Source organism: Callospermophilus lateralis, chromosome 9, assembly GCF_048772815.1.
Source record: "Callospermophilus lateralis isolate mCalLat2 chromosome 9, mCalLat2.hap1, whole genome shotgun sequence".
In the NCBI taxonomy this organism is placed as follows: Eukaryota; Metazoa; Chordata; class Mammalia; order Rodentia; family Sciuridae; genus Callospermophilus; species Callospermophilus lateralis.
In genome coordinates, this window is record NC_135313.1 from 100,201,313 (window position 1) to 100,213,492 (window position 12,180).

At 36.9% G+C, this 12,180-nt stretch overlaps 1 protein-coding gene across 6 annotated transcripts in view; it reads left to right on the forward strand.

The window, feature by feature from the left end:
• The window catches only part of Clasp1 (cytoplasmic linker associated protein 1), a 272,883-nt gene that overhangs the window by 100,923 nt on the left and 159,780 nt on the right, over nucleotides 1-12,180 (forward strand). For all 6 annotated transcript variants that reach the window (XM_076865838.2, XM_076865837.2, XM_076865839.2 and 3 more), the window contains exon 7: nucleotides 2,834-2,931. In XM_076865838.2, the coding sequence (XP_076721953.1) occupies nucleotides 2,834-2,931 (98 nt within the window). The remainder of the gene's footprint in view (nucleotides 1-2,833; nucleotides 2,932-12,180) is intronic.

The following is a 12,180-nucleotide window of genomic DNA, read 5'->3' on the forward strand; positions in this document are numbered from 1 at the left end:
TTGCAGAATGTTTTAATTTTACCCGCAGAGATTTTAGATGAGTGTTCAGGGAGACACATTTTTCTGACTTTTCTTGAAAGTGTACAAAGTATGGCAGAGCCATGCCTACATCATCCCATGGTGGGGTGATGGAGACCTGTGTGCGAGTCTGCCTTCCCTCTTCTAGCTGCTAGCAGGGTCCCCTGCCAGTGCCACATCACTACTACCTGCAGCTTGTCCCACTCACTCATCATTCACCACTTGTTTGTGTGAGCAGTAAGCACTCAAGTATTTGCTGAGTGAATCCATTCTTTCATCTTTCAAAACAACCCTCAATTAATAGAGGAGGAAGCAGACTACAGGAGTTCAGTATTACCTCTAAGGTTATGCAGCTTCTGGTGGCTCTGTCGGTCTTTAGGTCTACATTGACTTCAAAGCTACTAATTCCACTAAGTGTCTTTAACTGTTTATGGCTTACACTTTGTAAGTAACTGGTATGGGTTGCTTTTTAAGGAGACCAGCCGATGTGACGAGCAGATGGCATCACTAGAAAGTGAGCAGAGATGGTGCTCTTACTCCTTGGTTGCCAAGACACAGTGTCATGGACTACTTTTGTAGTGTTTGCCTATCGCTATGTGAAAATGTTTCCTAGCATTAGAGATTGTGCTTTTTTTTTTTAAACAACATAAACTGTTAATCTGTGTGAGTAAACTTCTGGACTGCCGTGATGAAACAACATAGACTGGCTGGGGTTTAACCAGCAGACATTCATTTTCTCTCAGTTCTGGAGACTGGAAGTCTGAGGCCAGGGTGCCAGTGTGGCAGGACTCTCTTCCTGGCTTCAAATGGCCACCTTCTCTCTCTGCTGCTTCTTTCTATGTCTTTTATAATCATCTTTTCATTTCAGGGCCCCACCTTTATGATCTCATTTAACCTCTATTCTCCTAAGAGGCCTTACTTCTACATAACAGTAACATTGGATGTTAAGTCTCCAACATTTGGATTTTGATGGACACAAATCAGTTCATAGAGTAAGGTTTTGGGGGACAAGATAATATAGCCTAAATGTGTTTATATGCACAATGGAGTATTAATCAGCCATAAAGAAGTATGAAATTTTGGCATTTCATACTAAAACGGTGGAACTGGAGACTATCATGCTAAGTGAAATAAGTCAGTGCCAAAAACCAAAGACCAGATGTTCTCTCTGATATGTGGATGCTAACACACAATAAGGGGGAAATAGAGGACTAGAAGTTCACTGGGTTAGACAAAGGGGAATAAAGGGAAGGGAGGGGGAATGGGAATAGGAACACAGTAGAATGAATGGGACATAACTTTTCTATGTTCATAGATGAATACATGACCAGTGAAACTCCTGGGCTCCTAATTAGAATAAATTATACTGTGTGTATGTATAATATGTCAAAATACATTCTACTGTCATGCACATCTAAAAATAACAAATTTTTAAAAAAATGCTATAGCTGAGGATTTGCCTTTTCCACCAGAGGGGGTGGAAATTATGAATAAAGTTACCTGTCATATGACACTATTAAATCTCACAGAGTAGCCTGCAGTTTCCAGACCACAAATTATTTCTATTCCTATCCTACCTGTTTCCTTCACTCCAGTACTTTGATTTCATTGCTTGGGACCAAATGTAAAATCATCTTTGCCTACCAATTCATTACACTGCTTCCCCCAGCAACCCCCTCTTTTTATTTGTACACATATACATGCCTTTGCAATCATAACTTTTTTTCATGAACCATTTAAAAGTAATATGCAGATGTTACTTTTTGATGGTCACAAATCTGTTCATAGAGTAAGGTTTTGGGGGACAAGATAATATAGTCTAAACATGTTTATATGCACAATGGAGTATTAATCAGAAGAACCTTTTTTATACTAAAAAAAAATTGTTCTTTAACTCCTAGGAACCTCAGTGTGTATCATTCAGTAGCAAGGATAGTTTCTTACTCAATCCTATGTCATTTTGTACCTAAAAAATTTAATATTGTACAGTATAGTATTGTTTACAGTCTACATTCAAATTTCTCCAAGGGACCAGGGTGGGGGCAGGGATCTATCCTGTCTCTCCATCCTGATTTTGTGCTGCTGTCTTGGTTCCTCTTTGTGTCTGGCTACACTGGAATACTTGCCCTTCCTGAAGCACGTGCTGTGCATTCCTGCTTTTCTGCCTTAGCACAGACAGGATCTTGTTTAAAACCTTGCACCTGTCTCCTTCCAACTGGACCTGGTGACATCCTTTCTTTCCAAGCACATTTTAGGTTCCCCTCTCTTCTATACAGCATATCTTGACATGCCCGGATATGACTGCACCCTCCTTTCTACTGTGCTCTTTGTGCTGTTGAATGTTTATTGCATCCTGTATTAAATGTAAAAGCTTAGGGACTTTTCCTCCTTCTCCTTTTTAGGACTCTGAGCTCCTCGAATATGGGGTCTGTGCAACCTGTACTTTCCATTTTTGTTTCCATTTTATTTACTCAACTTAAATTCAGATTATTTTGCATGATGTTTTTGTTTTCAAATAATTCATGGAAACATGACCTAAAAATTGTGTTTTTCTGACATCATCCTAAAGAATGGAAAGAATTAAGGATATAGACTTTTAGCACATATGTTGGGGTGGGGAACCTGTGCATTTTCTACACTTTGGGAAGGTGTCTGTAGGAAGGAAAATTGTCAAATGAGACTTTAGTCCAGTGCGTATAAGGGATTGTATTTAGTTGTGCTGATAAGTTGGGGTGGCTTGTGGCCTGTTGTGACCCAGCAGGAAGTGCTGGGGAGTGACACACAGCATCCATAAGGTCTCTTCTTTTCCATCTAGGTTCGAGATGCAGCAATAAACAGCTTAGTGGAAATTTACAGACATGTAGGAGAACGCGTGAGGGCAGATCTCAGTAAAAAAGGATTGCCACAGTCCCGGTGAGTTCAAACTTTTTCCTTTTTTTCTACCCTTTCCCTGCTCTTTTTCTCAGGTACCATTTTGGTTTGCAGTACTGTTTTTGATGTGGTGATTTTATTCAAAGAATGCATGGTTTGAGGGTTGGTGGTTGGAGATCTTGACTGAATCATACATAAGGTTCCCCTCTGATTCTACTCTCTCAAATACGACTTTCTCCTTTAGACATCTGGCCCATTCCTATGCCACATACTGATTTTAGAAGCACCTTTAAAAAGTGATTGGTGTTAACACCCAGTACTCTTCCAGTTTCTGTGGTTCTGCATCTTGTGTGTATATAGTACAGGGTATGGTAGGTGCTTGGGATATATTTATTTGAATTAAGAAAGACTATCCCAAATGTATCTGGGAGCAATAATATAGTATTTTTGGAAAATATCTTCAAAATGTTAGCTTTCTGTTCAGTCAATGTGTGGAAGCTAGTTTCGAGGAACCAGTGTCTTGTCATACCCAAGATGACTTGAATCCACAAATAGTTCTTTGTTATAATGAAAATAAAGTAATATAACAATTGTATATTTATCATTTCAACTGTGATGGAGAAAGCTGGCACCAAGCTGGCACTAAATCAATTCTAGACCTTTACCCCATGCTGTTCCTTTAAGGAAGAAAGTAATGGGAAATTGCTGGGAGATCAGAATGGGAGTGTGGTTTTGGAGCAGCTTGTTTGAGATTTTCTTTGTGTCCATTAGAACAGCAGGGTCCTAGAAGCGCAAAATGACTTTCGAAAGATTACATGGCCAATAAGAGTTGTAGCCAGGATTCATATCCTGTTCTTTTTGCTTACCTTTTAACTTTTTCTGTTCTGTTTTATGTAAGAGTTTATAGAGTACTAGGCATCTGGATATGGAATGGAATGCTGAAATAGTATATAAGAGTCACCTGTCTTATTTGAGAGGAGTCACCTGTGTTATGTTTTAGTGCCGAGGATGGAACCCAGGGGCACTTTACCACTGACCCACATTATTTTTGAGACAGGGTCTCCATGAATTGCCCAGGCTATCCCAAACTTATGGTCCTCCCTCCTTAGTCTCCCAAGTCGCCAGGATTATAGGCATGTACCACCACGCCTGGATGTTATACATATGGGTTTTGTGTTACATACAAGATAATTATATGGAACTAAAACTGTTCATGTTTTTAACAAAAAATAATCAGTGAGGATAGAATTATAGGTTGAGCATCCCTAATCTGAAAATCCAAAGTCTGAAATGCTCTGAGTTCTAAAACTTGAGAGTCCTTCTCAACTGGTAAAGTTGATATTTCCAAATCCAAATAACAGACCTCTGAAGCACTTCTGGTCTTAAGCGTTTCATATAAGGTACACCTAATGTATGTGCTCTGGTCTCTGAATATGCATGTGGTCAAAACACTGAAGGGGGAAGAACTTAAAGACACTATATTGAGGATCTCTTAGGGAAAGCTGAAAAGTGCAGATGAACTGGGAGGGGCGGCCTTGAGGGGGAGAAGGCTTTTTAAAGATAAGGTCACCATTGTCACTGGGATAACTACCTTGAACAAAGAAATTCTTTTCTCCCAGGGATGGTCTCTTGTTGCTGTGTGGCTTCCTGAGGCCTGAAGCCCTGAATTTATACCATCTTACAGAGTTTCTATCTTACAGAGTGGCTTCTGTACATTGTTGGAAGGTAGCAAGTGGATCAGCGGGGAAAACCATGTGAAAATGAGATCTTAGGGAAGTGAGGGCAGAGAGGACTTAACACAGCAGGTCTGAGACTGCTGTCCTCAGCAGGGCCTGGTTACAAGTCTGGCTCCAGGCTGGTGTGCGGAAACATGGATTTGGCGAAGGTTTCCGCCATTGCCAGAATGGAATCAGAGAGCATCACTGTGTCCAACCTGCAATATACTGTGATTTATGTTGCACACCTGATTTCCCTTGGGGAGTCTGGCATCTCAGCGAGCGCTTAACTGTGTCTGCATCTCAGCCTGCAGTAAGCCTCCCGAGTGCTGAGTCTCTAAGGAGCTTTCCCAGTGGACAGTTTTTTACTCAGCTGTCACAGCTCAGGACTGGGTGAATTAACCATGCCCTGCACTACTACCCGGGAGAGATTTAGGAGGCCACACTGGTCTCCTCTGGTCTTTACCCCAGACACCTTTCCTCTTGCTGCTTGTGCTGTGTCCTTTCGTTGTATTAATTCTCGGCTGTATGACTGTGCTGAGTACAGTGAGTCTTCCCAGTGAGCTATTAGACTTGGGGTGGTCCTGGGGCCCCTAATACTGGGTGACTCAGGTAAGGCCCCACAGGGGTTGATGCCAGAGCTGGGGTTGAAGCTGCCTTTCCCAGCCTTCTAGTCACACGTGTCACCTATTTTTTGACTTAGCTTTCTCTTTTCTAAATGTTGATAAAGAATTAGCAAAGTGGCTTGGACGTCTGAATAGGAATGAAGGTTTCAGCTCTCTCATTAGTGCCCAACTTCTAAAAATTGTGGACCAGGGTCTGGGAATGCAGTTTACTGGTAGAGTACTTGCCTATAAGAGTGAGGCCCGGGGTTCAGTCCCCACCATCCCTCCCCACACGTATATATGAAGGGCTGGGAGAGAAGCTGAGCATAGAGCCAGTTACCTAGTATATGTGGGGCTTGGGGTTCGATCCCCAGCATCGCCAAAATAAATAAATAAATAAACAAAATAAAACCACCAGAACGAAGTGGGTAGGCCAAGGGATATGGACCACACAAGCTTCTGGAGAACGAGGGTGTTTTTTTAGAAACTGTTCTCTAGTGAAAGAAGCTAAAACTTCAGGTTTCTTTATATTTATTATACAAGATGCAACATTCTGAGTGTCAGGGATCTGATTACCACCTGAATTCATTGGGGATATTCCCAAGTGGAATGGAGCTTTTAAGGCATCGTACTGCTGTTACTTGGGAAGTCTAATTTCTGCTGTATTGGCTCCATGTGGCTGACTGCATGTCTTGAATAGTCTAGATTTTGCTTACCTTGTTATGGATTTTGTTGTTATTTTGGGAGCTTGGTAGATTATTCAGTTTAGCAAGATTCCAAAGGACTAATATTGTAGAATTTTTTAATGCTTTCCAAAATTTGGATTTAGTCCTAGAATGAAAATGTTGTCCTCTTCAAGAGTTTATTCACTGTCAGAGAAGAATAAGATTAATTATATTGCTAAAAAATACATAGTGAACATGTTTTTATATTAGATAGATAACTTAAATAATAAGAGTAGTAATCTCATTTGAGCAACAGTTTTTATTGTCCATTTTTGCTTATTAGTTGGGAAAAGAGACTTGTACATTAAGCAGTTTCACTTTGCAGGAGAGCTGGAAAATAGGATTTAATTTACTTGTCATCTTGCAATTAAAATCGTATTGAGATAATAAGATAGAACTAGTTAATAAAATCTTCCTGTTAGAGTATCTCTCTACCCACATGGTCTCTCAGCTCTGAATTCTAAAACTTGGAGAGTCCTTAAGTGGTAAAGTCCGTGCAGATATTTCCAAAGAGTTGAGCTGTTAACTTGAATTGGTAGTGTGTCTGATAATTTTTATATTGTTTTGCATGTATTAATTTTCACAGTTCATATGTGTGATATGTTTAGAAAGTAAGTATATAATTTTAGCTAAATATGATGTCATTCAGTTGTCTGATCTTTTGTAAGGCATACCTGAAAACTTAGTAAAGTTTAGATCACCTGTAACTCCTTGTGACTTTCAAAGTCATGTGTGTTCCAGAATGTTATGACATTTACTGTCACCTCAAAGACCTTCCAGAATGTTATTTCAGTCAATATGGTATATTTTAGTTTGTGAAGCTTTGGAAAAAAGCCAGATCACTGATGTTACATTTCTTTTGGGATAGTCATTTGGAACCAAAATCCTAAAACTTCAGTGGCTGAAACTTGAGGATGATTTAACTTCTCAAGAACAGACACATGTTGTCTGGTGCATTGTGATACTTAACCTTTTGGGCGTACATTTTTTAAAATATTTTTTTTTAGTTATACATGGGCACAATATCTTTATTTTGTTTATTTATTTTTATGTGGTGCTGAGGATTGAACCCAGGGTCTCACACGCGAGAGGCGAGTGCTCTACCACTGAGCCACAATCCCAGCCCCTTGAATGTGCATTTTTTAATAATATATTTTTAGTTATAGATGGCCACAATACTTTTTATTTTTTTATGTGGTACTGAGGATCGAACCCAGTGCCTCACACGTGCTAGCAAGGGCTCTGCTACTCAGCCCCAGCTCCAGCCCCTGAAACTACATTTTTGAATGGCTCTCCTACTATTCACTTGGGTCTCTCTCAACCTACTTGAAAGTTTTACTTATTATTACTTAATGATTGCATGGAAAGGGAAAATTGGAATTTTTTTTTTTTTCTTTTTGACTTGCTAAAGCTTTTAGTGTTAGAGAGGACTCATGGCAAAAGCAGATGAGAAACTGCACTGAACATCCCCTCTCATTTTTAATTTCATTTTTTTTGTCAACAACAACAACAAAAGATTTACAAACACATATTTTAAAAACCTCAGTACTTTACACCCTGTGCCATTTTTTTATTCTCAGAAGCCTACATTGTCAACGGTTTTCATTGAGCCTTTTGTTATTTACTGCTTTGTGTCCTATTAATATTTATATGTTGTTATGAAATATATATATATGTGTGTGTGTATATATGTGTATGTGTATATGTATGTATGTGTGTGTGTGTGTGTATATTATATATATATATATGTACACACATACATATATACACATGCCCATTGAGCTTGCAATCCTCTTGCCTCAGCCTCAGTCACTGTGATTATAGGTGTGCACTACCTCGCTTGGCTCCTATTCTAGTTTTGAGGTCTTTTTTTTGTTCTTATTTTCCTCTTTTGTAGGATCATTTTTTTCCCTAATAAGAGCTTTCTTGAAATATACCATTATTCTCTCCCTTTCAAGGGGTACAATTCAGTGATTTTTAGTACATTCTCAAAGTTGTGTAATCCTTACTATTCTCTAGTTTTGATGTTTTAGCCCAGTATGGTAGCACATATGCCTGTAATCCCAGCAACCCTGGAGGCTACAGAAGTTTTCAAATTTGAGGCCAGCTCTGCAACTTAGCATTGGTCTGTCTCAAAATAAAAATTAAAAGGGACTGAATACGTGGCTCAGTGGTAGAATTCCCCTGTGCTCAATCCCCAGTACTGAAAAAAAATTTTTTTCATTGCCCCATAAAGACACCCCATGCCCATTAGCCGTCATTCTTCATCCTCTCCTCTTCGTCACGACTCTCCTTTTTATTTCTGTGTAAATATTTATTTTAAACATTTTGTACAAATTAAATCATGCAAAATGTGGCTTTTGTGACTGCCTTCTTTCATTTACCATAATGTTTTCGAGGCTTATCAGTGTTGCATGGAGTATTAGAATTTCTCTGCTTTTTAAGGCTGAATAATGCTCCATCATATTTATATACCTCATTTTTTCTGTTCATCCATTGATGGACATTTATGTTACCCCTACTTTTTGGCTATTGTGAATAATGCTATTATGAATATAGGTGTGTAGTGTTTCTTTAAGACCCTGCTTTCAATTCTTTTGGTTACATACCCATAAGTAGGGTTGCCGGATCATATATTAATTTTTTGAGAGACTATCTTCTACAGCAGCTGCACCATTGTATATTCTATTAGCAATGTGCAGGGTTCCAGTTTCTCCACGTTATTTGGTATTGTCTGTGTGTGTATGTGTATATCATCATCATCATCATCATCATTATTTTCTGTTAATCATCCCAGTGGTTGTCTCATTGTGGTTTTGATCCTATTAGAATTTTAGTGGAATCTTTTTTGAAAATCACTTGACCATAATCATAATGATTTCTTTCTAGACTCTGGATTCTATTCCATTGATCTATACCCCCCATCCTTATACCACAATCTTTGACTCAATTTTAATAGCTTTCATAGTAAATTTTGAAATACCAGATTTGTTTTGGCTCTTCTGGATCACTTGAATTTCTGTAAGAGTTTTTGGACTAACTTATCAATTTGCAAAAGAATAAAGTTGGAATTTTAATAGAAATTATTTTGAATCTGTAAATGAGTTTAGAAATTATTGGTTTCTTTCCTTTCAGTTCTTTCCTTTCAGTTGTTGATGGATCTTAATTTTTATTTTTATGTGGTGCCTAAGGATTGAACCCAGTGCCTCACACATGCTGGGCAAGCGCTCTACCATTGAGCCACAGCCCCAGCCTGAATATTGTTTCTTAATGTTTGGTCTTCCCATCCACAGATGTGGAATGCGTTTTCACTTTTTAAGGTTTTCATTAATTTCAACAGATGCTCTGTAGTTGTCAGTGTGGAAGTCTGCACTTCTTTGTAAAATTCATTCCTAGAATTTTATTTTTTTGATGCTAATGTGAGTAGACCCTTTTTCTTAATTTGAATTTCATGTGGTTCATTACTAATATAGAGCAAAACAATTGATTTCTTATATTGATCTTAAATTCTGCAACTTTTGTGAACTTCCATATTCTAGTGATTTTTGTTGTGAATTGTTTAGACTTTTTTATATACAAGATGACATCATCTGCCAATAGAAATAATTTTACTTGTTCCTTTCCAATATGGCAGCCTTTTACTTCTTTCTTTCATAAAAGTCCTGGCTAGAACCTCTACAATAATGTTGAATAAAGTGGTGAGAATGAACATCTTTGTTCTGTCCTTGGTCTTAGAAAGCTTTTAGTTATTCACAATTAATTGTAATATTAGCCATGGGTAGTTTTTGTATGTTTTGTGTACATATATACCTTTATGAGATTGAAGAAGTTGTTTGTTATTCCTAGTTTGTTGTTGAGAGAGAAAGAGAGAGAGCATTTTGGGTATAGCCAAAGTTTTTCTGTATTTGTTGAGAATTGTGGCTTTTGTTTTTTATTATACTGATATATGATGTTACATTTCTTGTTTTTCACATGTTGAACCAACCTTGCATTTTTGTTGATTTTATATATATTTATATATTATATTTTTTATATATATGTAATATATATATATATATATATATATATATATATATATATATATATAATATTTTTATATAGAGAATATTTATAAGGAATATTTTTCTTCTTTTGGAGAGTGTGTGGGGGATTGAATCTAGGGATGCTGAACCACTGGGCCAAATGGGCCAAATCCCAGCCTCTTTTGTTTTTGTTTTGAGTCAGGGTTTTGTTAAGCTGCTTAGTTCTTTTTCATCTTTTCTTGTTACTCTAATACTACCTTATAGAATGAATCCTCTGCGTGTGTGTGTGTGTGTGTGTGTGTGTTTTGTATTTTTAAAAAAATTTTTAATTTTTTTTTTTTTTTTTTTTTTAGTTTTCAGTGGATACAACATCTTTATTTTATTTTTATGTGGTGCTGAGGATCGAACTCAGCGCCCTGCGCATGCCCGGCGAGTATGCTACCGCTTGAGCCACATCCCCAGCCCCTATGTATTTTGTATTTTAAATTTTAATTAATAGATTTTTAGTGTAGTTTTAGGTTTACAGAAGATTTATAAAATAGAGAAAGTTCTTTTATGCATCACCTTCCACATCCATAGTTTCTTCTATCATCTTCTTAAAAATAGTTTGTAAATAAAATTCAAAAAAAGGCTAGGGATGTCGCTCAGTGGTTGAGTGCCCCTGAGCTCAATCCCTGGTTACTCACCCGCCACCCAACACACACACACCACACAAAAGTTTGTGAAGGATTGGTGTGTGTCTGCCTAGGGAACTCTTCCTTTTATCTTGGTTACCTAATTTTGAACATATAATTCTTCCTAGTATTCCCTATTCATTATTTTCGTAGGTCAATAGTGATAAATTCATTAATTTGAGTTTTCTTTCTTTTTTTGGGTAGGGTAGGTAAAGGTTTATCAATTTGGTTATTCTCCTCCCCCACCCCCCCACCCCCAAAAAAGAATGAACTTTTGGCTAAGTTTGGCTAACTTAAGTTTTTTTCCTACTGTTTACTAGTCTACATTTTATTCTAATCTGTATTGTTTCCTTCCTTAGGCTTCATTTGATTTGTTTTTATTTTTACAGTTTAAATTTTTAAATGTTTTTATTTTTATAAAAAAATTTTTCTAAGATGAAAAGTGTTATCAATTTGAGATCTCTCTTCTCTTTTAATGTAGGCGTCCTCATTTATAAATTTCTCTCTTGAGGGGCTGAGGTTGTGGCTTAGTGGTAAAGCGCTTGCCTAGCATATGCGGGGCCCTGGGTTCAATCATCAGCACCACATAAAAAGAAATAAACAAAATAAAGGTATTTGTCCATTTACAACTAAAAAAAGAAAAAAATAAAAAAAAATTTGTCTTGAGTACTTAAGCCAAATTTCATTGGTTTGTATATGTTCTGTTTTCATTTTCATTGATTTCTTCAGGATTTTCTAATTTCATTTTTGTTTTTATCTTTTACCCATCTGTCGCTTGGTGTAGTGTTTTATTTAATTTATACATATTTTTGAGACTTCTAATTCTTTATTGTTATTGATGTGTTTCTCCTTTTCTAGCTATTATCATGCACATTATGTTTTTCTACATTTTGAGAACATGAGAACAGTTTTATAATTATTGCTTTCTGCAGTTTCCTGTTAAGTCATGTAGGATGGCAAGAGTTACAAACAGAAATTTTGTATATTTTTTTGAATTTACTTATGTCTTCTTTATTTATATAATTTACTGGTGTTTTTTTTTTAAATATTTTTTTTTAATTTCTACACATGAATTTGAGCTATTGTATGGTTTCCTTTCATTTCAACCTGAAAGGCGGTCTTTTTTTGTTCATTTGGGAACATCAAATTCTTCTTGGGTTTTGAAGCAGAGTTTTATTAGCTACATAATTCTTGGTTGACAATATTTTTCAGGTCTTGAAAATATGCACAGCGTGTGGTCCTCCTTTTTTCTCGTGAGAAATTAGATATTCATTTTATTGAATTGCTTGTGCAAGTGGCTTCTCTGTTACTGCCTTGAACATTTTCTTTTGGTCTTTTTTGTCAAGTGTCTTTTTTATTGTGTATCTAGGTTTGGATTTCTAAGTTTACCTTGTTTGGAGTTTGTCATAATTCTTGAATATTTAGATTCATGTTTTATATCAACCCCGTGAAGACTTTGGCCACTACTTCTTCGTATGTACGTTTTGTTTCTTTTTCTTTGTTTTCTCTTGGGACTTCCATTATGTGTATATTGGCACATTGCTATCATA